The sequence below is a fragment of the Geotrypetes seraphini genome, chromosome 13, assembly GCF_902459505.1.
Source record: "Geotrypetes seraphini chromosome 13, aGeoSer1.1, whole genome shotgun sequence".
In the NCBI taxonomy this organism is placed as follows: Eukaryota; Metazoa; Chordata; class Amphibia; order Gymnophiona; family Dermophiidae; genus Geotrypetes; species Geotrypetes seraphini.
This window is the reverse complement of record NC_047096.1, coordinates 71938005-71965311: the sequence shown is the minus strand read 5'-3', so window position 1 is coordinate 71965311 and position 27307 is coordinate 71938005. Positions and strand designations below refer to the sequence as shown.

Below are 27307 nucleotides of genomic sequence, written 5' to 3'. Positions count from 1 at the left end.
TGTCAAGGAGGCAGTGCATGCGAATCCATCTCGTACATATTCAGTGTGGATATCCTGAAAACCTGACCTGCCTGTGGCTTTCGAGGACTGGAATTGCCTACCCCTGAGCTATACCATTGAATTACATCTCTGAAGCACATCACTTTTCCATGGTACTTGTTGTTTGTCCCTTTTTGAGCATGGTATTGACTGGAAGTTAATGACCTGCTTAAAGACTTCAGAATTTTATTTGAGCTGACAATGAAAGCTCTGAAAGTATCAAGCTGCCAACTTAGGAAGCCAGGGTTCTTATCCTACCTCTTCCAGTAATGGTTCTTTGACCTTGAGTAAGTCACTTTGTTCTCCATAGCTGACATTGCCGCCTGGATATCTAGCCACCATCTAAAATTGAATATTGCTAAAACAGAGCTGCTTATCTTCCCGCTTGTTTCTGTGGACAATACTCTTCCTTCCTGTTTGTCTGCTTGTAATCTCGGGGTCATCTTTGACTCCTCTCGCTCTCCTTCACCACCCAGATACAACATATTGCTAAAAACTGCCGCTTCTTCTTCCTCTGTAATATTACCAAAATCTGACCCTTCCTCTCTGAGCACACTGCCAAAACACTTATCCATGCCCTCATCACCTCGCGCTTAGACTACTGCAACTTGCTACTTTCAGGCCTTCTGCTTAGCCATCTCGCTCCCCTCCAATCCATCCAGCATTCAGCTGCATGACTCATATTCCGGGAGAACCACTATACTCATGATACCCCTCTCCTAAAGTCACTTCATTGGCTTCCCATCCATTTCCGAATACAATTCAAACTCCTCTTACTGACCTACAAATGCACTCACTCAGCTGCCCCTCACTCTCTCTCTCTTCACTTATATCCACCTATGATTCCCCCCTCCCCCCGTTTGCTGGTAAGTCCCTCCTTCCTGTGCCCTTCTCTTCGGCTGCCAACTCCAGACTCAGTCCCTTCTGCCTTGCTGCGCCGTATGCTTGGAACAAGCTGCTCGAATCCCTATGACAGGCTCTGTCTCTGGCAGTGTTCAAGGCCCAGTTAAAAGCCACCTCTTTGAGTGCTTTCGACTCTAACTCTCTCCTTGGGTTCTGCAACTCCAACCCTATATGTCATGTCTGTATGTCCAAGTTAGATTGTAAGCTCTTCTGAGCAGGGACCGTCTATAAATGTCAAAATGTACAGTGCTGCTTATGCCTTTCAGCGCTATATAAGTGATAAGTCGTAGTAGTAGTCCATAGCCCTAGCTACCAGCTTTAAGACTCAACTTAGTGTTCCTAAATTATTCTAGGTTAACTACAATTCAATTTGATTTTAAGTTCAAATTTCTTTAATGAATACTCAAGCAGGTACAACCCATCTCCATATAAAAGATCAGAAAAAAAGAATAACACCTACAATTGTCATAACATAGATCCAAAATTCAGGCTTCAACATTCTTGCCCTTAAGTCCTTTTCTTGTCTGTGCAGCCTTGAACTCTTGTCCCACGACACACCAGACAAGGTACTTCCCACTCCCTATTCCTGACCTATTACCCCCACCTTCTCCTATTTTTCCCTCCCTGGAAACATAGAAAGAGAAAAATGAAGGCAAATAGAAATCATATGGCCTATACATTCTTCTCATCCATGCTATCTGTTCTCCCTTTCACTCTCTTAACCCTTTAATTGGCAGATGATGAAACGGCTGCTTTATGTCACTTGATGTTGAACGAGAGCAGCAGTGCCAAGTAACAGGCATTTGGCGATGCAGACCTCCCATAAGAGCCATAGAAGACACATGTTGCTTTTGAGCAGCAATGCCAAATAAAGGGTTAAAGCTCCTATGTACTTGTCCCAGACTTTCTTGAATTCAGATACTGTTTTCATCTATACCACCTCCATGGAAAGGCCATTCCACAAATTCACTATTCTTCCCATGAAGTATTTCCTTGGGTTACTTCAGAGTCTCTCCCTTAGTAAATTTTAAATCCAAATATTTGAAGTGGGAAATAGTTCTAGAAGTGGCCCAAAAATCTCAGTCCAAATCTGCAATCCAGAGATTTTCTCATGGTAGGGATTTCTCAAATTCAGTGTAATTCATATAGTTGAACTTGGAGGGATCAGACAAATAAGAAATAAGTATCTTAAGATTTTCCCTATTTGGTTGGAAAGAAGATCAGGACAGTTACATGATGCTTCCCTTCTAATTTGTAAATTTCTTTTGTCAATTGAGCTCTTTCATGGTATCTGAAAATACCTGAAGATTTAATGACTATGATCTTCGTAGCCTAAAACTCAAAAATGCTACAAATTTTGTGTGGTTTGATTTAGATGGTGGGTCTGTTAGGATTTGCTCTTCATATTTTTCCCCCCAAAACTCGGGGTGATTTACAAAGGGATGGAGAAAGAAACGCCAAATAAACATGAAACTCTTCATAAGGACATAAGAATAGCCTTACTGGGTCAGACCAATGGTCCATCTAGCTAGTAGCTCATCCTCATGGTGGCTAATCCAGGTCACTAGTACCTGGCAAAAACCCAAAGAATAGCAACCTTTTATGCTACCAATCCAGGGCAAGCTGTGGCTTCCTCCATGTTTTTCTCAATAATGGACTTTTCCTCCAGGAAACCCTTCTTAAAACCAGCTACACTATCCGCTCTTATCACAACCTCTGGCAATGCGTTCCAGAGCTTAACTATTCTGAGTGAAAAAAATATTTCCTCCTATTGGTTTTAAAAGTATTTCCCTATAACTTCGCATGTCCACTGGTCTTTGTAATTTTTTAAGGAGTGAAAAATCGACCCACATTTACCTGTTCTACTCCACTCAGGATTTGGTAGACTTCAATCATTTCTCCCCTCATCCATCTCTCCCAAGCTGAAGAGTCCTAACCTTTTTAGTCTTTCCTCTTACAAAAGGAGTTCCATCCCCTTTATCATCTTGGTCGCTATTCTTTGATCCCTTTCTAGTGCCGCTATATCTTTCTTGAGATAAGGAGACTAGAATTGAATGCAATACTCCAGGTGCGGTAGTGCCATAGAGCGATACAGAGGCATTATAACATTCTTAGTCTTATTAACCATCCCTTTTTTAAAATAATTCCTAGCATCTTGTTTGCTTTCTTTCATCGCTTGTATTATCTCTTCTGCCCTATCTAAAATCTCATCTTCCTGAGTTACTGATCTACTTTTTTATTTACTATTTTATTTACTGATTGCCAAAGACTTCTCGTATCTGTTTTTTTAGAGAGAAGATGATGGTGGAGATAAATTTCCTTTGTGTTCACAAGAAATTGCGTTCAAAGCGGGTGGCACCAGTTTTGATCCGGGAAATCACGCGACGAGTTCACATGGAAGGAATATTTCAGGCTGTTTACACTGCTGGCGTGGTATTGCCCAAACCCGTTGGTACTTGCAGGTAAGAGACCACATAGATAGCAGTCTCAATATAAGGCATAATTTTATATCTTGACGGTATACTAAATAAAATAAGAATAGGTTTCTGTTGCTAAACCTTCAGAAATAAAGAATGCATGTGCTTCTGTTTGAAAATTATTCTAGGACATAGATGTTCTTGCATTTATACCTGCTCATTAGCAGCTCCATCCTGCTCCCAGCAATAATTTAAGCTAAACTAAAGAGAGGCGTCGGTGTACAGGCTTGTGTGTGCTTAACTTTAAATGCATATTACACATGCAGCTTATAAGGTTCTATTTCCCACATGAAACCTTGCTTTATGCACAAGAATGGCTTACAAAACTGCCCTCGTTCTTTGCAGACTGGCTAGTCTCAGGAAAGAACAGATTATACCATTCTTCTGTCTGAAACAGGAGAAAGCTGCATCATGTAGAAAGTGAAGATGTGCATTCTACATCCAACTGAATTTGTTTTGATACCTACCTTTCATTTAAAATTAGTAGGGCTGCGTTTTGGTTATTTTATTTTAATTTGGAATTTGCTCTACTGCAGGGGTCTCAAAGTCCCTCCTTGAGGGCCACAGTCCAGTCGGGTTTTCAGGATTTCCCCAATGAATATGCATGAGATCTATGTGCATGCACTGCTTTCAATGCATATTCATTGGGGAAATCCTGAAAACCCGACTGGATTGCGGCCCTCAAGGAGGAACTTTGAGATCCCTGCTCTACTGCATTTTAACTGCTGTATTTGACCCCTCAGCTGTAGGATAAACTGTGTTATAGACGAGCATTAGTGTCATATCTATATTATTTGATTGTTCTGATTTAAGCTTATTAGATGCTTCATAAGCTTTATGTCTCCTTTTTAATGTGTATTATATCTCTCTTATTTGATTTTCAGTGCTGTTAATAAGTATATTTTTCCAGACTGGTAGAGAGGGCTCACATGTCTCAGGTGTATTCTTTCTGGCAATGTTGTTTTTTTATTTTGTTTTTTTTGCTTCTTGGCTTTGTATTTTGGGGATGTGAGATATTGGTTTAGATCAGTGGTTCCCAACCCAGTCATGGAGGACCACCAGGCCAATCAGGTTTTCAGGCTAGCCCTAATGAATATGCATGAAGCAGATTTGCATGCCTGTCACTTCCATTATATGCAAATCTCTCTCATGCATATTCATTAGGGCTAGCCTGAAAACCCAATTGGTCCTCCAGGACAGGGTTGGTAACCATTGGTTTAGATGGTTCAACTGGATGACTCCTTTGCTTTGCTCATTGTAACATTAAAAAACCTATAAGGATACCAAGAGAAGGGCAAAAGGGCCTGAGGTTTTAGGCTGAGGTCTGTCTGCACTGAGGGGGAATGGTTGTGTTTATTTTTTTCCTATTTGGAGGATCTGCTTGGCTATTTAGGAATTGACTCTAGGGCAGGGGTTGGCAACCTTTTTACAGCAAAGAGCCAGTTTATCCAAAATGTTTGACCCAAGATTTTCAACCCCTCGCAGGTTTCTGCATCTCTCATCCCTCTCCTCAACCTATTGCCAAGGTTCTCTCCCCTCTCCAAGCCCCGACCCTTTAATCTCCCTCCCAACCCTAAGATTCTCACTCCCCCCCACCCCAGGCTGACCTCTTGTGGCAGCTCTCGCAGTACTATAGGAAATGCCGTGAGCAGCTGTGAGAGGTCACATCAGCTATTTTAGAAGGCAGTTGCAAGAGGGCCAAACCCCTGCCACAAAGACCCCCACTGCTCCGCAAGGTTCCTTGGTAGGCCCGGAGGGGGGATCGTGGGTTGGGAGGGAGATTAAAGGGTTGGAGCCTTGAGAACCGCAGTCACATGCAAGAAGAGCCCCAGGTTGCCGATCCCTGCTCTAGGGGAACTGCATAGCTCACATAAAGGTTTTCTTAGAAGTCAGTGTTTCTCAGTCTCCATCTGCTGGTGAGAATCTGTGCTAGCCAACATGGACAAAAGGAAAGTAAATTAGCAGATGAGACACAATTTCTCCTTTACTCACCCAGTTTTGAGTGATATGAAGAGAAGAAAGCCTGATCTCCAGTCTTTCCGTTTTTTTTGGCAAATCAGCTGTCCAACTTCGGATAATATACATGTGTTTTCCCCTAGACAAAAACAGGCTTTCATGCTCGCCCTACCACTGTGCCTACAGGATATTTTTCTGATTTTCCATAGATTTGGTTGATCACTCATTACTACTTCAGTAAGTGTACAATCTAGTTATTTAAGATTTCTGTCTTAGGTTGGTGTCTGTCTTATTTGGAGAACAGGTCTTTTAAGGTAAATTGGAAAAGATCTTTCTTTGAGTCATTGACCTGGCTTGTGCCTTATCACTACATATTGGCACTTCTTGTCACTATGTGCTTCTTCCACTGTGTCCCCATTGCCTGGAGATGCAGACCATTGGTATCTAATCACCTTTTCCCTCCACCACAGACTCGATGTCTTCTCCCTGTTCCACTCGCCTACCATTCCTCCACCCCACTATACTTAATCCCCCTGTATCATAATTGGCCTCCTTAATGTCCCTGTTTGCGCAATACTCGCGCCTTGATATCCTTTACCTCATGAAAACGTGACTTACTGATGCAAATGTGGTCTTTCTTAAGCAGTGTCACTATTGTATACTTAACGCAATCCAAACCATACTTCCACACGCTCCTAGAATCCCTACATCTCAGCTAGATACTTCCCTTCAACAGAGTTCCTTTTACTCTGCCATCTCCCTCCTCCTTCTACCCACTCAACTCAGCTCCTTCAAACCCTTATTACTGACTTCTGTACAAGCGCCTCACACCCAATCCTATTAGGTGACTTCAGTTTCCATTATGATGGCTCCTCTTCCCCTTTCACCCAACTTACCACTGACAATCTTACACAGCACGTACTAAATCCCACACACTTGGCCTAGTTTATATCTTATTCTTTGCTCACTTTCTCACTACTTCCACTACCTTGGACTGATCATTCCTTAATTTCTTTACAGCACCTGCCCTACCATACCATTAGCAGCAGGTCCTTTAGGGATCTAGTAAACTTACACACCGGTCCATACAGAACAACTTTCACTTAAAGCTCAGCAGTTTTTCTGAATGTCCTTTAGAAGACAGGATAGACTTAATTTATTTATTACATATTTAGCCTGTCCTCCCAGAAAATCCAAAACAGGTAACAATATTACATTCTCAGCAATTGACAAAAATACATTACAATCTAATTACTATAACTTAAAATCATAATTGCTCATCAAAATCAAATATTATACTAAAACAATCTGATTACTATAACATCAAATCGCTCAAGGAAAATCAAATGAACAAAAACTCAAAATAAATAGGTTATTTTTATTTCATAAGCTGTGAAAAAAACTATCACATGACCTAACAACCGAAGGGAGGGGGGCAGCAGCGTCCAGCTTAGCTTCTCCTCTGCTGAAGCAGGTGACCAAACGCTCAGCTATCCTGGCAGGGCGTCCTTCAGTGCTCGGCATAGCTGATATTCTGTTAGCCAGGCTGCCGACTCTCCGCAGCCTAAGAAACGCAAATTTGTCATCTAAAGCTGGACATTTATGAAATTTTTGTGGTCCAAGTTTCAGAACAAGTGTTCGCCCCCTGAGCAGTCCCAATCCACCTCTGTGACGTCTCTTAGTGGCGCTGTGCCTTTGGGCACGTCCTTGCCTCATTTGCTGCAGCTTTTTGAGCTACCAGATCCTGATCTTGGGGACCCTAACACAGAAGTTTCCCTTATTGATCCCTTGTTTGCAGGTATAGCACTTTCCAAGGCGGGAGATCAGGGGCTGTGTGCTGGATCCTGGGGGTGATCCTATGGTGCTGCGCTTATTTAAGTTTTGCAACTCTGCCAGTCCTTTTTGCTGAGTCTTTGTAGGAATTGAACTTAGTCCCTCAGCCAGCTCCGTCCACTTCTTCCTCCTGACTTTGTGGTGTATGCGTGCAGTCTGCTACTTTTCCCTGGCACCCTGATATGAGGGTTCTGGTCTCGGAGCAGTTTGACTCTCCAGAGAGTTCTCTGAAAATTGCTAGAGCTATGTCATGCTTGTAGCTGGCTCAGGAGCGTTCACAGCTTTTGGGTCAGCCCAGGGTGGATTCTTTGGTGGCACAGGTGACTAAGCACACCTCTCTCCCTGGTGAGGGTGGTGTAGTGTTAAAGGATATGCAAGACCACCATATGGATGTGGTCCTCAGGAAACTTTTTGATGCAGCTTCTTTGGGTATCAAAGTTGCTTCGGCGACATCTTTTGTCGCACTCACCTGTCTCTCTCCACTGCATACACTGGAGAGTGAGGCAGCTTCTGGTGACTGGAACAGAGTATATGGCTGATGCATTGTATGACCTCATGAGAGTTTTGGCAGAGGTGTCTCTATCTCTGCCTGCAGAATGCTCTGGATCAGACAGTGGGTTGGTGATTCCACTTCCAAGGCTACTTTGGGCAGTTGTTGTTTGGCAAAGGTCTGGATGACTTCATGGATTCTGTGATGGACTCTGCTGGATAGCAGATCTAGACCTTCCAGGGGTTCTGGTCATACTAATTTTCGTGGCTCACTATGATCCCTGCCACATCATAGAGATTTGCACAGGACTCCAGACGACGATATATGGGCTACAGGCATTCCCAACCTTCCACCTCCCATTTTGCACCCTCTGCCAGAAAGGCACAATGAGGCCAGGCTGAGGGATGACCCCCTTCAGATAGTGGGCCAGCTCTCAGCATTTCTTCCTGCCTGGTTGCATATTACATCCGACCAGTTGGTCTTGGACATTATTCAGTTGGGCTACAAGCTGGAATTTGCCGAGCCTCTGACAGATTGGTTTGTGGACTCCCCTACAGGTTGTCCCAACAAAGCGTTCAATGCTTGCTGGATATTCAAGCTATAGAGCCAGTGCCGCCTGAACTCTCACACTTAGGCAGATACTTTATCGTGCCAAAGAAAGGCTCAGAAGATTGGAGGCCTATTCTGGATCTTCCGCTATCAAGGTTCCACACTTTCACATGGAGACTGTGCGCTCGGTCATTACAGCAGTGGCCCCAGGAGAGTGTCTTGCCTTTCTGGATCTCAAGGAGGTGTACTTGCACATTCCCATTTTTCTGGCCTACTGCAAATTTTTGCAGTTTTATGTTCCGGAACAGCATTACCAATTCTCGACCCTGCCTTTTGTGTTGGCGACAGCGCCCTGGACCTTCACCAAGGTGATGGTGTAGTGGTGGCTTACCTGCGAAAGATGGGTCTTCAGGTTCACCCTTACTTGGATGATTAGCAGATCAGAGCGCTCTCATTGGCTGAGGGTCGGCACACAGTGGAGCAGGTGCTCCAAATGCTGGAGGATCTGGGTTGGATTGTCAACTTCAGGAAGAGCCCTCTGACACCCACACAGTCACAGGAATACCTGGGAGTCTCTTTGACACAGCGACGGGCTGAGTATATCTACCAGAAGTCTGCAGGTAGAAGCTGTATGCACAGATTTCTTCTCTTCTGGAGTGGCCAGTTCCTTCGGCATGGGATTATCTTCAGGTTCTAGGATCCATGGTTGCCACACTGGATGTGGTTCCTTGGGCAAGGACACAAATGCATCTTCTTCAGCATGCTTTGCTCTCTCGCTGAGCGCCACAAAGGGATGCCTTGCAGGCCTGTCTACCGTGGACTCTGGAAGCCCGAGCAAGCATCGGCTGGTGGCTTCTCCCACAATCGCTCCTCCACAGGAGCGTACCACTACATATTGCCTCCTGGATCGTGGTGATGATGGATGCCAGCTTTCGGGAGTGGGGAGCCAATTGCAATCATTGTCCTGTTCAGGGGTGTTTGATGCCCTCACAACGAAAATGGTCAATCAACTGGTTGGAACTCAGAGCCATTCGACTGGCTCTGATGAGATTGCAGAAGACTCTGGAGGTCCAAGCAGTCAGTCTTCTCCAACAATGTGACGACAGTAGCCTATGTCAATCACCAGGGAGGGAACAAGAGCACTCTTCTGGCTCAGGAAGCCCGCCTTCTTTTTCTTTGGTCAGAACATTATCTCCTAGCACTGACAGCAGCACATTTGGCAGGAGTAGACAACATTCAGCAGACAGACTCTGGATCTGGGCGAGTGAGCCCTGCTTTTGTTCCATGCGATAGTGGGGCGCTGGGGTTGGCCCCACTTCAACCTCATGGCCACAGCAAGAAACAAGAAGGCACATTTATCTGACTACAGGAAAGGATGGTCAAACTTTAGACAGGGAAGCAGGTGTATAGCAGCTCTAAGAGCCTGAGATTTTAGCTGCCAAATTTCATATCATTCTTCAAGCTTGGAAATTATTACTTGAGTTTTCCTTGAAGATCTTGAAAATCTCATTGTGGTGGCCTACAAAGGAGTATGGAAGATCTAATATTGAGCATGGGGGAAGCATCTGCTTGCCCTGGATCGGTTGCATTTCTTTGGGTTTTGGCCAGGTACTAGTGACCTGGATTGGCCACTGTGAGAACGGGCTACTGGGCTAAATGGACCATTGGTTTGACTAGTAAGGCTGTTCTTAAGTATTGCTTGTTTGATTTATTTTGGAAATGGCATAAAATAATTAAAACCAAAAAGATCACGTCCAATATTGCATCATATATAACTGCTGATATGTGACTGACGTGATTGTGAATTACTGACTGCTCTGAGTGTGATGCTGGGAGAGAGAGTGGCGCAGTGGTTAAAGCTACAGCCTCAGCACCCTGAGTTGTGGGTTCAAACCCACGCTGCTCACTTGGTCCTTTCACTAAGGCCTGCTAAATGCTATCCAGCCCATTATATTCTAGCGCGCCTTAGTAAAAGAGGGTGACTGAGTGACTGAGTTCAAAGAAGCGTGGGATGAACACAGAAGATTTAGAATCAGAAAATAATATTAAAGATTGAACTAGGCCAGTTACTGGGCAGACTTGCACGGTCTGTGTCTGTATATGGCCGTTTGGTGGAGGATGGGCTGGGGAGGGCTTCAATGGCTGGGAGGGTGTAGATGGGCTGGAGTAAGTCTTAACAGAGATTTCGGCAGTTGGAACCCAAGCACAGTACCGGGTAAAGCTTTGGATTCTTGCCCAGAAATAGCTAAGAAGAAAAAAAAAATAATAATAATTTAAATTGAATCAGGTTGGGCAGACTGGATGGACCATTCGGGTCTTTATCTGCCGTCATCTACTATGTTACTATGTTAGGGGGTTAATTTCCCCATTGCCCTAGGTACATTTGATAGATTGTGAGCCCACTGGGACAGACAGGGAAAAATGCTTGAGTACCTGAATAAACTCATGTAAACCGTTCAGAACTCTCCTGGGAGAACAGTATAGAAAATTGAATGGATAAATAATCCTGAAGGATTGTAACCTGCACAGAGTGGTGATGAGGCTCTGGCCATCTTTTGGGGCAAACGTAATGGACCATGTGGGTCTTTATCTTTGTCCTTTTACTCTGTTAACCATGAGAGCTGAATGCAGGTCTGGAAGGCTCTGACTGATTATTTGTACGTTGACTTCATTTGTTGTTAATTCTGTCTTATAATATGTTGAGTTCTATAGTGTTGTGCTTGATTTCAAATTTCAAATTGCTTCTTTTTTTTTTAATTGCAATCTGCTTAACCAGTTGAATGATAGACATTATATTAAATAAATGTGAAAAAGCTCAATAAATTACTCTGTGGTGGACACTGTTGCTCAGTTTCTATAGTGTGGTCACCTCCTATTAGAGAGGGGCATGAGACCTCAGCAGGGGATACTCAGCAAACCTTCATCTCCCTCCCACTGCAGTCTCTATGCTCTACTGGTCCCCTACTTCCTCTGTCATAAACGTCCTGCTCTATGGCAAGAGACCAACAAACCTAACAACTCATGTATGGCCCAAAGAGAACTGATGTTCTGGAAAGCAGCAGCAGTGAAAGGGGAACAAAGATGCAAAGGTAGAGATATGAGAGGGAAGAGAGAAGGGGGGGGGGACACTGGATGGAAGGAGGGAGGGGGAGATGTTGAAAGAAGAAAGAGGGAGAGCAAGGGTGAGGGAAAAGGATGGAAAGATATTGGTACTTGCAGTAAAAAAAAATTAAAAACTGGATAGTAAAAATGAATTAAATCTGGACAAAGAGGCAGAAAAATTGAAGAAACCTGAGAGAAAAGCAGAAACCAGAGTTTGGATCAACATAATTCGAAACATAAAAATAACCAGACAAGAAAGTTAGAAAATGTAATTTTATTTTCTGTTTTGTGATTATAAGAACATAAGAACTGCCATCTCCAGATCAGACCCTATTCCCCTGCCAGATCTCTTCGATCAGCAGAACAAAATTTAATAACCATTCCAACACTAAAAATAATAGGCACTAGAAGAAATACAACTTTTTCTATTTTTGGACCTCAGCTCTGGAACAAACTTCTTATCTTTCTACGCGCTGAAACCTCTCTAGAAAAATTTAAAAAGAACTTAAAAAGTTACCTTTATAGAGATGCATTTGATTCTTAAATTAGATCATCTTTTCTTTTTTTCCCCTATCTATACCTTTCCTGATGTTGTTCCTCCCTAAAAAAGTTTTTTGTTTTTTGTTTTTTTTTTAACAAATGTAATTTTATCCTAGTAATCCTTATGTACTTTTTATTGTCTATGGATATATTTTTATGTCTATTGTTTAAATAATTTATTTCCCCAAATTTTAATCTTTGTAATACGCATTGAAAATATTTGATATTGCGTGTAAATCAAAATCTTAATAATAATAATAAACTTGATTTCAAAATCTCTGCTGTTCTGAGCTCAGAGGTGCTTAGTTGAAATTTTGTCTAACTTAGTGGGTGCTTGACTTGAAGATGAGAAACGCTGTACTGTTGGACCCCTAATCTATTCGAGTTTCTCCATTCCCATCTCAGGTACTGGCACCGGTCCCTTAACCCTCGCAAGCTAATAGAAGTCAAGTTCTCTCACCTGAGCAGGAACATGACAATGCAGCGTACCATGAAACTATACAGACTTCCAGAGGTCAGTAAAAGAGACGGGGGGTAAAGCTAAGGATTAAACCAAGAATATGCATCATCCTCTAAAAGGCTCTATCAAGTAATGATAGGAATAATCTGCATTGCTCCCCAGCACAAGAATTCTAAGAATAAGCAGGTGTGTTCAAAGTAAGGCATTTCCCCCCTCTCGTTTCTTTTCCACAGGCCGCAAAGACCGCTGGCTTGATACCTATGGAGAACGAGCATGTCCCAGCTGTGCACAGACTGCTGACAGAGTACTTGAAGCAGTTCTACCTGACTCCAGTCATGACTCAGGACGAAGTGAAACACTGGTTCCTCCCTCAGGAGAATATCATTGATACTTTTGTGGTGGAGGTGAGGCTCAGTGTGCAGATGTGAACATGGCAGTCAAGACCCGAGCACCATGCTCAGGAGTCAAGACTGGTAGCACCCCATTGCATACATTTGTTATGACATAAATAAAATTGATAGAGTTCCACTTCATCATCACCAGGGAGCCATAATGCACAGCTTCTAGTACCATCCTTATTTTTCCCAAAAGCTTTCCCGATTCAGTGATCACACTGTGGTCTCAGCTACAGCTAGTTCACAATATGGCAGTATGTTGCAAATTCTTTAAGCTGCTGGCACATTAATCTTGGGGATGCAGCTGGAGGGTACCCAGAAATGCATGGATGTTGACACGCCTGCGTGGACATCCTCCAGCCGCGGCCCTAAGCCTCCTATTACCGCTGGTGGGGGGTGCTAGAGGAGGAGAGACTGCCGGCTGACTGACTGCAGGATGTGCCTCTCACTACAAGAAGCACATCCTGTAAGCAGTCAGCTGGCATCTCGGGGCACACCTTCAAGAACTTTAAGATCTAGTCAAGATAACAGGTTGGTACTCCCTTTGGTTAATAGAGCAAGGTGGGAGTCTACATGAAATAAAGCATTCTATTTTGCAATTCTAAACTTATGGAATCATTTGCCCCGAGAGTTAAGATTAGAGGAAAAATTATGTTCAAAACAGTTTGTTGTTTTTGTTTATTTTTAAAGAAGCATTCAGACAAGATTTGATCCAATCTGAACTAACCCATGTTTTTGTGGTTCCTCAGTCGTCAGTCCTGTGAAGTCTTAATATTATTTTATTTTGGAGTGAATGTTATCCTGTATGTTTGTTGTTGTGTGAGTTAAGTCTGTTCTATCTAACAATGGGGTTCTTTTTTTATTTGATTGTGTCATGTAAACCGCTTGGACCAGTAAAATGAACCAGCGGTATAACAAGATTAATAAACCATAAACCGCCTGGAATCCTCCAGCACACACAGCTTGCGATACACTGGGCTATGGAATGAGTTCTGCTTACTCGTATACACTTGTGAATGTTTGTTTATACACTTTTCCCTTCGTATCCACGGTGGTTAGGGGCAGAGCCAGCCCGTGAGTATTAAAAAAACACGAATTGTTTCTGGTGGAATTCAGTATGTCATGTGTTTAAAATGGAAAGAGCATTGGCAGTTCAAAAAGGTTACTATAATAAATTTTAAGGATGTGTGGGGGCCATTTTTAAATTATTCTAATGAATAATTTACACTTATTCCAATTTTAATTCTTACATGTGGATCGGGGGGGTTGGATTTCTATTAATATATATGAATGATAAGATATATTCATGTGGTATATTTTTGTTGTATATGGAAGTGGGAGGGGGTGGGGTTATATCTTTTTGTTGTATGATATGGTAGATTTTCAAGTGATATTGTATTCTAATTGTTTGATATTTACTGTACACTTGTGGATTATAAAATGAATAAAGAATTTAAAAAAAAAACCCCACGAATAATATTCGTGCTGGTTCTGCCCCTAACCCCTGCTTCCCCCGGCTATTTTAAGCCCTGTAAGCCCCCCTTAAGCCTTACCTGGTGGTCTAGCGGGTTTTTGGGCAGGAACGATCTTCCCACGCTCCTGCCCTGTGCAGATCGCTCACAGGAAATGGCTGCCTTGAGCTCCCGTCAACTCTCGAGATATGACGGGAGCTCAAGGCAGCCATTTCCTGTGAGCTCCTCCCCAAAAACCCGCTAGACCACCAGGTAAGGCTTAAGGGGGGCTTACAGAGCTTAAAATAGTCCAAAAAATGAAAATGATTTTTTTTTGGCAGAAAATCGCAAATAATCGAAACCGTAAATATGGAAACCGCAAATACAGAGGGGAAAGTGTAATCCAGAATAGATTAAATGCTTTGTGGTAGCACAGCAGAGAGTCTTTGCCGACTACAACTGATCTTCATTGTAATTGACAACTTGATGACAGCTGATCTGTCCGAGGCCTTGTGCATTGCTAGCTAAGCTGCACATTTCCTTTGGTTGTATTAACTAATGAGTTCTTCCATTTGTGTCTTTAGAGCCCTGAGGGGGAGGTGACGGATTTTCTGAGTTTTTACACCCTTCCCTCCACCATCATGAACCACCCCACTCACAAGAGTCTGAAAGCTGCTTACTCCTTCTATAACGTGCACACCAAGACCCCTCTTATCGACCTCATGAATGATGCCCTCATATTGGCAAAACTGGTGAGAGAAGCCTTTTTCCCCTAAGATCTGTTTTTGAAGGTTGGATGGGGGAATGAAGAGGAAGGATAAGGGGTAAAAGGGAACGGTGACATAGTCACTGAATGTTCCTGGGAAAGCTGTCATGAGTTCTGTGGTTGTACCCATTGAATTGTGTGATTCTCTCAGTCTGTCTGTCGATTTCTGCCCAAACAGCTGACGATATACCTCAACTGCCAGCACAGAATATGGCTGATCTGGAATAGTTTGTTTTCTTTATCATTTGCAATGAGCATTCGCCACTTTAGACATGGGAAGAGAGGAGTGCCAAATGTTTACTAACAACACAGATTTGGAATAATCTGTATAGCTTCCAGTACTACTGCGGGTACTGCCCAATATCGGGTCTCCTGGCTTCCTTACTAAGAAGAAAAACTGCCAAAGAAGCAATTTCAACAACCTATCTAGATAACTAAACTAAATCTTAGGTTTGTATACCGCACCATCTCCATAGTTGTGGAGCTCGGCACGGTTTACAGGTCTACAGATGACAAGTCTACAGATCCTTGTACCTAAATTTTAAAAAGAAACTGTCCAAAAGGCAGCATAAACCAGCATTTGGACATCTTACTAGTCAAAACGTCCAAGTGGGCATTCTTAAAACAGACTTTCTAGATGTCTTTCTGGTTGTTTGTCTCCAGTGTATCCAAATCTTAAGCCGTGTTTTCGGTGGACTTGGGACTTAGATGCTCAGCAGGGATAATCAAACCTTTAAAAAAAGTTCCAGGGTTTTTTTTGGGTTTTTTTAGACATTTGGAGCTAGACCTCTTTTGAAAGCATCTAAATGCTAAAAAGGTGCCCAAACTTGACCAGATGACCACTGGAGGGTTTAAGGCATGACACCCCCCACCCCCCTTCTTACTCCCACAGTGGTCACCAACGCCCCCTCCCATCACTCAAAGATGTTAAAAAAAAAAAAAAAAAAAAGTTCCAGGTACAGATGTCACTATATCTTACTTATATTGTATGGTGAGCCCTCCAAAACCTACTTGTGTCTACATTAAGATGTAGGATTAAGGGCTATTGTGGTGTACAGGTGGGTACAGTAAGTTTTGCAGGACTTACCATACAATGTAAGCAGTTTATAGTGACGTGTGCCTGAGACTTTGAAATGTGACAGTCTTTGCAGTATCCCCTAGAGTGCTCTTTTGGTGTGTGATCTGTTCTCTGTAAACAGTTTGCTAAGCATGCTGGCTGCTTTGAGGTCTGAAAATTTTCTTTTGTAAAATGGCCAAGAAAGATAGACATACCAAGGACAAAAATGTCTACATAGGTCATTTGAAAAAAAAAAAAAAAAGAGATGTATGTCTTTCTGTTTTGAGAATGGATATTTTCTCTACTGGATTTCTGGATATCTTTCCCAAAATGTCCAAACTCAGACTTAGAAGTCCTATCGAAAATGCCCGTGCACATTCCCTTTTGAAAATTGCTCCAATAAAAAAGGACTTGTAAACGGAACTTTCCTTGAAAGCAATACACACTCATTTTGCAAATCAGTCTACATCCCTAGCAACACCTATACTCTTTTGGCTTTTAGCCAGCCAGCATGATGGCAATCTGTTCACTTGGGTAATTGCCTTTTTGAAATCTGTTGCCCTGTATTCATTCTAGAAGTTTCCCTCCTGTTGACGGCAAGATGCTTCCAAAAGCCATTGTAGCACTTGGTCATATTGTTGTTATACACATACTTTGGCATCCACTCAGATTCCTGACACAGGCATATTTTTGCCAAAACACAGCTGTGTTGGGTCAACCAATTGGCACTTTATGACAACTTAATAAAGCTTTTTTTCCCCCGGGTCTTTGTCCCCCTTTAGGTAGTCACTGCTTGTCCTGGTTATTTATCTTCAGAGACTGGTCCTCTTTTATTTTCCATTCCAGATCATTTCATCCTTGATTCTTTAGACCCAAGCTAGGGGATCAAATTTGGTTCTAAATATTCTGGCATACTCATAGCTGTGGGAGTGTTTTAAGGAATCAGTCTGACTTTTCTGGGGGCTACAGCCATGCACTGATGCTGCTTTCTGTGATCAGGGGTTAATGTTTTAAATGCTTAAATTAACATACCTAGGAAAATGAATGCTCTATCACACTGTGACTCTAGGCAATAACCCACCTGCTTTGTGCTCATCTTTCTTCCCTGTTTGGTTGCTTCTCGGTCCTCTCTGACAGAAAGGTTTCGATGTGTTTAATGCCCTGGACCTGATGGAGAACAAGGTGTTCCTGGAGAAGCTGAAGTTTGGCATTGGGGATGGAAATCTGCAGTATTACTTATACAATTGGAAGTGCCCCAGTATGGTAGCTGAGAAGGTACGGCTCAAGTACAGACAACCAAAACTAGAGTGAATGGCATAGTTCTCTCAGGACTGGGTAGCTGCAGGCAAAAATGTTTTTTGTTTTTGGTTATACAGTGGTACCTCGGTTTACGAGTGCACCAGTTTGCGAGTGTTTTGCAAGACGAGCAAAACATTTGCAAACTTGGTGCCTCGTAAACCGAGCTTGCCTCGCGGTACGAGTGCCCCCCCCCCCCCGGCGATCCGGCATCCCCCCCAGCGATCCGGCATTCCCCCCACTCGCTTTGCCCCCCTCCACCGCGATCCTACTCCCCCCCCCCCCACTCGCAGTCAATGACACCCTTTACCTGACTTGGCACCAGTGCCGGTGCCCGAAGATCCTCCCTCTTCTGGCGTGGGCGGTGCTTCGGAGATCCTCCTTCTTCTGGTCTGGGCTGGGCTGGACTGGCTTTGAGCATTTGCGCATGCTCAAAGCCTTCTGGTCTCGCTCTCAATCTCGGAGAGAGCGAGACCAGAAGGCTTTGAGCATGCGCAAATGCTCAAAGCCAGCCCAGCCCAGACTAGAAGAAGGAGGATCTCCGACGCACCACCCAGCCGTGCCAGAAGAGGGAGGATCTTCGGGCACCGGCACTCGTGCCAAGTCGGGTAAAGGGTGTCATTGACTGCTCGGGAGGGGGAAAAGTAGGATCGCGGTGGAGGGGGGGGCAACGTGAGCGGGGGGGATGCCGGTTCGCGGGGGGGGGGGTTTGGAACAGCGTCAGATTCCTCAAGGGGGGGAGAATGGAGCAGCGCTGGTAGCCTCGTGGGGGGGGGAGGAGGTGGAACCAATCAAAGCAGTTTCCCTTACTTCCTATGGGGAAACTTGCTTTGATATACAAGCAATTTGGTTTACGAGCATGCTTCTGGAACGAATTATGCTCGTAAACCAAGGTTCCACTGTATTTCCTTCTGAGCGCTACTCACTGTCCTGCAATATGGTAACTTGTTACAGTGCACATTTTCAAAATATCTTTATTGAAATGGTATGTTTATTTTCATTATTTAGCCCCACAGAACACATGCCCTCCCTCAACATCCACACACCCCAACACACACTTTCTTTTTCGCTTTAAAGTCTGCCACAGAATGGCGTGCATTTATTGACTGTCCCTCTCTAAGCAGCATGTGTGTCCACATGTTGTGAGCACTGGTGGAGGATGATGGCTTTTTCTGTAAACTTGATGCCTTGAGAAAATACTGTTTCTACAAAGACAATCAGGATATCGTTTCTCACACATGGGTGGTGTCCAGCAGTCTACAGCTTAAAGAAGCCTTTCTATCCAGCACAGTCACACATGACCAGCGGTCTTTTGTTTTTCTGCAGAGTGCTCCTCAGCGTGTCTTAATTCTAGAGCGCCTTTCTCAAGCAGGTACTTTTTTTTCCTTTTTTCCATTATTTTTCTTTTTCCCTTCCCTCGCCATTGAATCATTTGATTTGGCCTCATTTTTGTTTTTTTCCACAATGTCCCAAAAGGTCCCCAGTGGCTTCAAGCATTATGCACAGTTTAACAGGGTCATGTCTGGTTAGATACCCACAGTTGGTATTTGGGGTGCCTATGAGTTCTTTACTGCATTGTTAAAAAGAAGGTGAGGTAGGCCCAAAAAATTTCCCTTGCTGGGCTCTCCAAGTCCGATCTATCAGCATCAGAAGTATTGGCCCCATGGACACCGATGAGGTCTTCTCCTTTCTCAACATTTGGCACTGGTGGTAGGCCCCAGGATTGGTCTGCATTATACCAGACAACGAGGAAACCTATGGATTCAATGTCATCCTCTTTGGCACCAAAGGACTGTGATGTGTGTCAGGCGAAGGCCAAGAAGCATCAGTATCGGTCCTCTTTGAGGCACAATGCCAGGAGCGCTGAGGCATCGGTATTACTTGCACCCTGGAAAGATGAGGGAACTGAATCGGAGGCAGGTCCTGGCTTCAGGGAGATTGACACATTGGCAACACTTCTACAGAGAGGAACAGTCCTCACGATACCAATGCTTCTCGTTGTCCTGGAGCTCTTGTCACTGTGTTTCGAGGAGAACCAAAGTCTGTGTTTCTTTGCCTCTGTCCAGTGCACAGGATTGAGATTCTTTGGTGCCAAGAGGAAGCCTCACGACTCCTAGTGTCGGGTCTGATGCTCATCCCATCAAAGCGGGGAGAGACCTCCTCCTAGTGTTCAGTTCAGCTCCTGATGCCAAGGTCAATAGACTGGACTTCAGCCAATACCAATGCGGTATATCAAAATTAAAATAAACTTGGAAACAAAGGAAGGTAAGCACTAGTTGTGAGGATCAGGCACAGACATAGTCCTACTGTACCTCGAACACTTCTTAAACCTACTGGGTCATCTCTGGGACAGAGCTTGAAAATGTCAAGCCATAGAGAAAAGAACAACATTTATAAGTGGCAGAAACACTAAGGGGCCGATATTCAAAGCAATTTAGCCAGCCACTAACCAGTTAAATTGCTGGTCAGGGCTAGCCACTAATTTTCAGTGGCATTTAGCCAACTGCATACCGCTGAAATTTGTGGTTAGCACTAGAGAATGACACGGTGACAAAATCTGTCCCTATCCCCGCGGGAAACCATCCCCATGTCCTTCTTTAAGAGGAGAGAAGGAAGAATCGGATATGAATGGGCACAGCCACTGATCCTCAAGCCTTGAATTGAAGGACTTGAAGTTGAGATGCACTAAAGAATGACACGGGATGGTTTCCCTTGGTTATCTGCGGGGACGGTGATACATTCCGTCACACTGTCATTCTCTAGTTAGCACCTAACTCAAAGCCAGCTATGTTGGGGGTATTCTGGGGACAGTCAGAATTTGACTGCTTAAGTGCTGATATTCATCCCTTAAGTGGGCAGGCTTGGTGCATAAATGGGACCGTATAAAAGTCTATCCTATTTTAATGGACTAGCCTACGGCCACTCAATTGCTGACCTTAAAATTAACCAGATGCTAGTTCCATACAGTTATACTGGGTGAGAAGGCATCTGCACATGCGTGATAGGACACTGCCAAAGACTGCTTAAAGCTGGGTTGCGTCCACACTGGGGATGACAGATGACATCATCAATATGTGAGAATACGTGTCCTGCTGTCTTTGGAGAACACCTATTACAGGTGAGTAACTTTGACTGAAAACAACCTATTATGTACTAAAAAAATAAAAGTCAAAATAATTTGTGTGACTTAAGAATCCTGTACTGCCACTCTACCACAGCCAGTTTTTTCACCATGAATACTATGTCTGGTAGTATATGTGACTAATTGTAAACCTATAAGCCCTCTTTAACTCTCTCCAACTGCCTCTTCTAGGTTGGACTGGTACTACAATAAAGCCAGGATGGGCAGCAAGGATTGGGCAAAGTCCCTTCAGTCGTGCCAGGAACCATCAAGTGACTTGATTATTCCTGTAGAAGAGTGGGCCGGACCAGACTGGACTGGACCGAAGCAGCTAGAAGGCCAAGTGCACGCAGGCACACAGATATACATGCCCACCTCTATTTGCACACACTTTGGGCTACCGAATCCGTTTTTTTTTTTTGTTTGTTTTTTTTTTAATGGTTGTTTCATTGAGTGTCGAGTGGTGACCAGGCTGTCAACTTTTTATTTTATTTTTTCATGTTCATTCCTCCTCATGCCTCTGCTCAAGGGAATGTAACTGCTGAAGCTGGTACACCATTGGCAAACACTGCAGATAATGGGCAAATTATAATAAAAGTATAATATATTTAAAAAAATATATTTCAGCTTCTAAACACGTATTGTTGCATTTCCCTTTTCAAACAGGGTCAGTAATTTACCTCTGCCCTCTTGAGCATTTGATGATTAAAAAAAAAAACAAAAAACCCAAAAGCACCAGCCTTGTGCTATGTTTCAAAACTCTGAGTTTGCATATAATCCCCAGGGCTGGATTTCCGCAGCTTCTTTAATGGGTAATTGCTCTTTGGGGTTTAATAAGATATAGATATATATCTTTATTATTTTAGAGTTCTTGATTGGCCTGCTCTCTGAACTGTGAGTCTTTTCATTTTTGACTGCTGCTAATATAAAGGGCTGTTTCTGATGGAGTTGAGCTCACTCTCTCTTTTATTCCCCCCCCCCACCCACCCACCCAATTTTGCTGTTGTGTGTACTGACTTAGGCATTTTTATGGGATGGTCTGCAGAAACGGAACCCTCTCTGGTAGCTTGGACTTTGATTTCAGTTCATATCGCTGCTTAGGAAGAGTATTTACGTGCTGTAGTGGCCTAACCGACCAGGATGGTGGTTGCTCTGCACATAAGGGATGAAGATCACACAGGACAAAGGTAGTGATATATTGTGAGAATGGCAGTTTTCTGGCGTGTGCGAAAATGAGAATCCTGATGTTCCCTGGAACCAAACTAAGCCAAACTGCAGAAGGGGGCGGGGAGGGGTAATAATTCTCCTGCCTTTGCTTCAATGGCTTGTTAGACGTATCATTTGAAAAAATAGCTACATGTTGTCAGTATTCACACCTAGGCTTTGCACGTGCTATCATGTCCACAGGCAGAAAACCAAGCAGAAGGGAAATCGGGTAGTATTTGTTGAAAATGTTTGAGAAAACCAGACGTAGCGTGCAGTCCTGCTGTTGAAAAAGACAATTATGAGTAATCTTGACAGGAGCTGCGTTTTCAGCCATCTTTGATCTACAGCTAGACACTGACTAGTCCAACAATAAAAGGGCAAAGCCAAACTCTCCTGCTCTATCAGTATTCAAAGAGCACACGGAGAGCTGCTTTGCCAGTGGCTGATGGTAATTATTTTTTGCTCTGGTATGTAGTTTTTCTCTTCATGTCCCACTCTGCTCTGCTTGCACACAGTTTCCAGTTTATCTCATTTTTGATAGATGCGGCTTTTCTTTCTTTCTCCTTTTTGGTGATGTACAGAAGGAAACGGTGGGGGGCATGCAATGCACTGTACACCGTCTAGAAATGAGCTGCCACACTGCCTTGGAGGGATTTTCTCATCATCGGGGGCTTTGCTGTCCTGTAGTGACACTGGCAGGTAGGGAGCGTTTGTCCTGCTGGGCAGGGTCCCCTAAAACCGCCTGTGCTGCTTACCCGTTGTTTTCCACGGTGTGGTTGGTTTGCTGCGCTGTGCATTTTATCTGGGTTCTTGTGATGAAGCTGATGCTCGGCAGGAAAAGTGGATTCTCTCCAGCTGTTCCCAGCAACTTCATTCAACATTGATGACCACCTGCCTGCACAAGCCTGCAGCACTTTTCCTTCCTGCTGAAATGAAACTCTGTTTTAAGAGCACATCTCTGTGGCTGTAGGTTCTTGCTTGGGTTCAATATTTTTCTCCTTTTTATTCTTTCTTCCTAAGGCTCTGTTACTACATGCTCATCACTCACGGATAACAGGAAAAACTTATTTTCTTTGATTGCCAAAGCGAAAAATAAAATTGTTTTATAAACTCTGAAGTAAACTTGAAGAAAGCTATAAGGATTTGCACTACTAATAAACTTGTGTGCTGTAGTGTCTCAAAGCATTTTTTAATATTAGGCATTGAGGTTTAAAAATGTTGAATAATTTTGTAGAACTAGAAATAGGTTATGGCTTTCATTAGTGTCTTTTATACAGGCACAAAGTAATTCAGGCTGTACTTTTCTGTATTGGGTATCATTGTTTAGGGTTTACGCCTAATGTTTTGCAGGCCCAGTTTGCCAGTAGGGATGTTGCATGAGCTAGGATGCTGACTGGCTCGCACCTCTAAAACCAATGCATGAAAAATGTTAAGGTAACAGGACTCTGTTTTACTAAGTCCTATCAAGTATGTTTGCTGACATAATATTCTCATATGGGTGACATCATCCACAGAACACATAAGACTCGAACAAGATTTGCAGAAATTTAAGAGTAGTTTAAAGTGCCTTCTTTTTAAAGAAGCCTTTAACTGAAAAAATAAAGTTCATTCAAGAGGTAATACTTTATGATTTCTACCATCTCCAAAACAAGATTTCCAATAGCTCTCTCATCCAATCCCACTTCTGCCACTAATCCTCTTCTTCCTACCCTCCTAATGTACTTCCCTTTTATGTACTTTTTCTTCAAAAATTGTATTTCCTCCCCTCTTTCCTATTGTTTCCCGTGGTTTTAAAAGCAATTACCCTTGTAGGTCTGATTAATATATTATGTATAAGTGATTTCTTTAAAATCATATTTTTTATCTTTTGTACAACGCTTTGTAATTTGGAAAAGCGTTCAATCAAATAATATGAATAAACTTGAAACTTGAACCCAGTACTACCAAATGCACTGTCACTAAATTTTTTAGGCAGTGCCTATGCCACAAGCATGCCGGTGCCTTCCCACCTAATGTCAACTAATGGGACCATCAGTTCTTCATTTTCTGCAGAGCTGAGAAGCAGTATCTCCAGTTTTCAGCGTGTCAAACTTTTTCTAATTTTTTGTGCCTTCACATCCTTTTTCATAGTTTCTTCTGTAATTCTTTATAGTGTTCCAGTATTTAACCTGACTTTGGTTTATTTTTGTCAACTTTTTAAATTTTTGGCCTTCGAGCTACCTTGAGCCCTCTTTTTTCTTCCCAGGAGCATTGATCATTTTTGTGACGCTTTTCACTCTAGCTCTTTGGGCCTTGGGTCTTTTTTGATTTAGTGTTGGGTGTTTTCTCCTCAGTGTCGAAGGCAGTACCGAGAGGCTTTAAGAAATCCTCTTGATATAATTGGACCATCTTAAGTTCTGATCCACATAATTACTGTGTCTGTTGTCAGGGTCCTGAACATTGAGACATTAGCTGTGCCTTCTGTATGCAGAAGAGGTCACTCAAAGCCTGAAAATTTTAGTTCTCAAATCTTTTCAGTACTGCTTTGGTATCGACACTGAGCATGGCAGGGGACTCCGAACCCGACACTCAACCTCCTATGACCCCGGTATCAACATTAGCACCAAGTGTATTGGCACTGTATCCAGGGTGTTGGGCTTCTTGCAGAGGCAGAACTCTACATCACCTTCATCAATACCTCCAGCATCTAAAGATGTGGCAAGTAAGAAAGCTTAGAAGCACAAACATTCTTCCCCTTCTAGGCATGCCACTGCATCCTCTCAAGCGTTGACACACAGATGACTGCTGTCCTTTCATCTAGATGATGTCTTCTGGTAGGTGTTTCTTGGACTTCAAAGCCTTCCGTGCCCTTCCAACTGGTACAGCAGACTGCTTTTATGCTGGTGTCTCTTCCAGTACCAACACTGTCTGTCTCTAGGAGAAGATCCAATCTATGCTCGGAGACAAGCTTTCGGGTGTACTACAGTCCCAGTCTTCACAGGAAGTAAAGGCTTCCATGAACATAAGAACATAAGCAGTGCCTCTGCTGGGTCAGACCAGAGGTCTATCACACCCAGCAGTCCGCTCACACAGCGGTCCATCAGGTCCAGGACCTGTATAGTAATCCTCTATCTATACCCTATCCCCTTTTCCTTCAGGAAATTATCTAATCCCTTCTTAAACCCCAAAAATGTACACTGTCCTATCACACCCTCTGGGAGCGCATTCCAGGTATCCACCACCCTTTGAGTGAAGAAGAACTTCCTAGCATTGGTTCTGAATCTGTCCCCTTTTAATTTTTCCGAATGCCCTCTCGTTCTTGTAGTTTTTGAAAGTTTGAAGAATCTTTCCCTCTCCACTTTATGCCCTTCATGATCTTGTAAGTCTCTATTATATCCCCTCTAAGTCTCCGCTTTTCCAGGGAAAAGAGCCCCAGTTTCTCTAATCCCTCAGCATATGAAAGGTTTTCCATACCCTTTATCAATCGTGTCACTCTTTTCTGACCCTCTCGAGTATCGCCATATCCTTCTTAAGGTATGGCGACCAATATTGGACGCAGTACTCCAGATGTGGGTACACCATTGCCCGATACAATGGCAGGATAACTTATTTTCTGGTTGTAATACCTTTCTTGATAGTACCCAGCATTCTATTCGCCTTCTTAGAGGCCGCTGTGCACTATTACTCCCAAGTCATTTTCTTGGGTACTTTCACCCAATACCAGCCCTCCCATCGTATAGCTGTACTTCGGGTTTTTGTTTCCTACATGCGAGACTTTACATTTCTCTACATTAAACTTCATCTGCCATTTCGTCGCCCACTCTTCTGGTTTGTTCAGGTCCCTTTGTAAATCTTCACAGTCCTCTTTAGTCCCAACTCCACTAAATAGTTTGGTGTCTTCTGCAAATTTTATTACTTCGCACTTCTTCCCTGTTTCTAGATCATTTATAAATACATTGAACAGCAGCGGTCAGAGTACCGACCCCTGCGGAACACCACTCGTGACCCTCCTCCAATCCGAGTAGTGGCCCTTCACTCCCACCCTTTGCTTTCTACCCGCCAACCAATTTTTGATCCATCTATGTACATCTCCTTCCACCCCATGGTTCTTCAGTTTCCATAGTAGGCGTTCATGGGGTACCTTGTCAAAGGCTTTTTGGAAATCTAAGTATACGATGTCTATGGGATCCCCTTTGTCCAGTGCAATAAGTTCGTTGGCACGATCTTCCCTTGCAGAAGCCATGTTGGCTTGTTTTCATCAGTTTATTCCTTTCTAGATGCTCGTCGATGCTGTCTTTTATCAGCACTTCCGCCATCTTCCCCAGAACCGAAGTCAAAATTACCAGTCTGTAGTACCCAGGGTCACCTCTCGATCCTTTTTTAAAGATGGGCCTAACATTAGCTATCTTCCAATCCTCTAGGATCACGCCTGTTTTCAGGGATAGATTACAAACCTGCTGTAGTAGTTCCGCTATTTCCTCCTTTAGTTCTTTCAATACCCTAGGGTGGATTCCATCTGGGCCCAGAGATTTGTCAGTTTTTAATCTATCTGCTTGTGTACGTCTTCAAGGCTTACCTCCATGGATGTTAATTTTTCTGCTTGATCTCCTTTGAAGATTTTTTCAAGTTCCGGTACGTTGGATGTGTCCTCTTTTGTAAATACTGACGAAAAGAACATGTTTAGTCTATCCGCCACTTCTTTTTCCTCCTTCACCACTCCTTTCCTATCTCTGTCAACCAGCGGTCCCACCTCCTCCCTAGCCAGCTGCTTCCTTTTAACATATCTGAAGAACGGTTTGAAATTTCGTGCTTTCCTGGCTAGCCTCTCTTCATATTCTCTTTTTGCTCTTCTAACCACGAGGTGACATTCTTTTTGATGCTTCCTGTGCTCTTTCCAGTTTTCCTCGGTTTTGTCCTTTTTTCCATTTCTGAAATGAATTCTTCTTATCCCCTATCACTTTCTTTACTTCTTTAGTTATCCATGCCGGGTCTTTTGTTCGGCTATTTTTGCATCCTTTTCTAAATCTGGGGATATACAGATTTTGCATCTCGCTCACCGTGTCCTTGAATAAAGACCAGGCTTGCTTTACAGTCTGCAATTTCTTTGAGCTGTTCCTAAGTTTCTTCCTTACCATTACTCTCATCGCTTCGTAGTTTCCTTTCTTGAAGTTAAAAGTTGTCGCTGTGGTTCTCTTCCCCTTCGATACTCTTACTTCAACTTTGAACTTGATCATATTGTGATCGCTGTTTCCCAATGGCCCCACTACTTCCACTTCTTTTGCAGGTCCTCTTAACCCATTGAGGATTAAATCCAAAGTGGCATTCCCTCTCGTCGGTTCTCTGACAAGCTACTCCATGAAGCAGTCCTGTATAGCCTCCAAGAATCTGGTCTCCCTAGCGCATTTCGAGTTTCCAAGACTCCAGTCTATCCCGGGATAGTTGAAGTCTCCCATAACAATCGTGTTACCACTTTTGCATTCTCGCTTCATCTCGGCTTTCATTTCTTCATTGTTTGCTTTGGTTTGCCCAGATGGACGATAGTATAGGCCCATCTTTATCTCGGGCTCATTCCTTCCCAGTATTTTAACCCATAGTGATTCCAATTTGTTGGTCGGCACTGCTGTGTCCACTCTGGTCGAGTGTATGTTATCCTTTATGTATAGGGCTATTCCTCCTCCTTTCTGACC

General features: G+C 43.3%; 1 protein-coding gene across 1 annotated transcript in view; it reads left to right on the top strand.

Annotated features, from left to right (window-relative positions):
* Positions 1–21178, top strand: part of NMT1 (N-myristoyltransferase 1) — a 63318-nt gene extending 42140 nt beyond the window's left edge. Inside the window, exons 7-12 of the mRNA XM_033918052.1 lie at positions 3234–3404; positions 12295–12403; positions 12583–12753; positions 14780–14947; positions 17156–17293; positions 20628–21178. Coding sequence (XP_033773943.1) covers positions 3234–3404; positions 12295–12403; positions 12583–12753; positions 14780–14947; positions 17156–17293; positions 20628–20648 — 778 coding nt within the window. The 3' untranslated portion in view covers positions 20649–21178. The remainder of the gene's footprint in view (positions 1–3233; positions 3405–12294; positions 12404–12582; positions 12754–14779; positions 14948–17155; positions 17294–20627) is intronic.
* The last annotated feature ends 6129 nt before the right edge of the window (positions 21179–27307 follow it).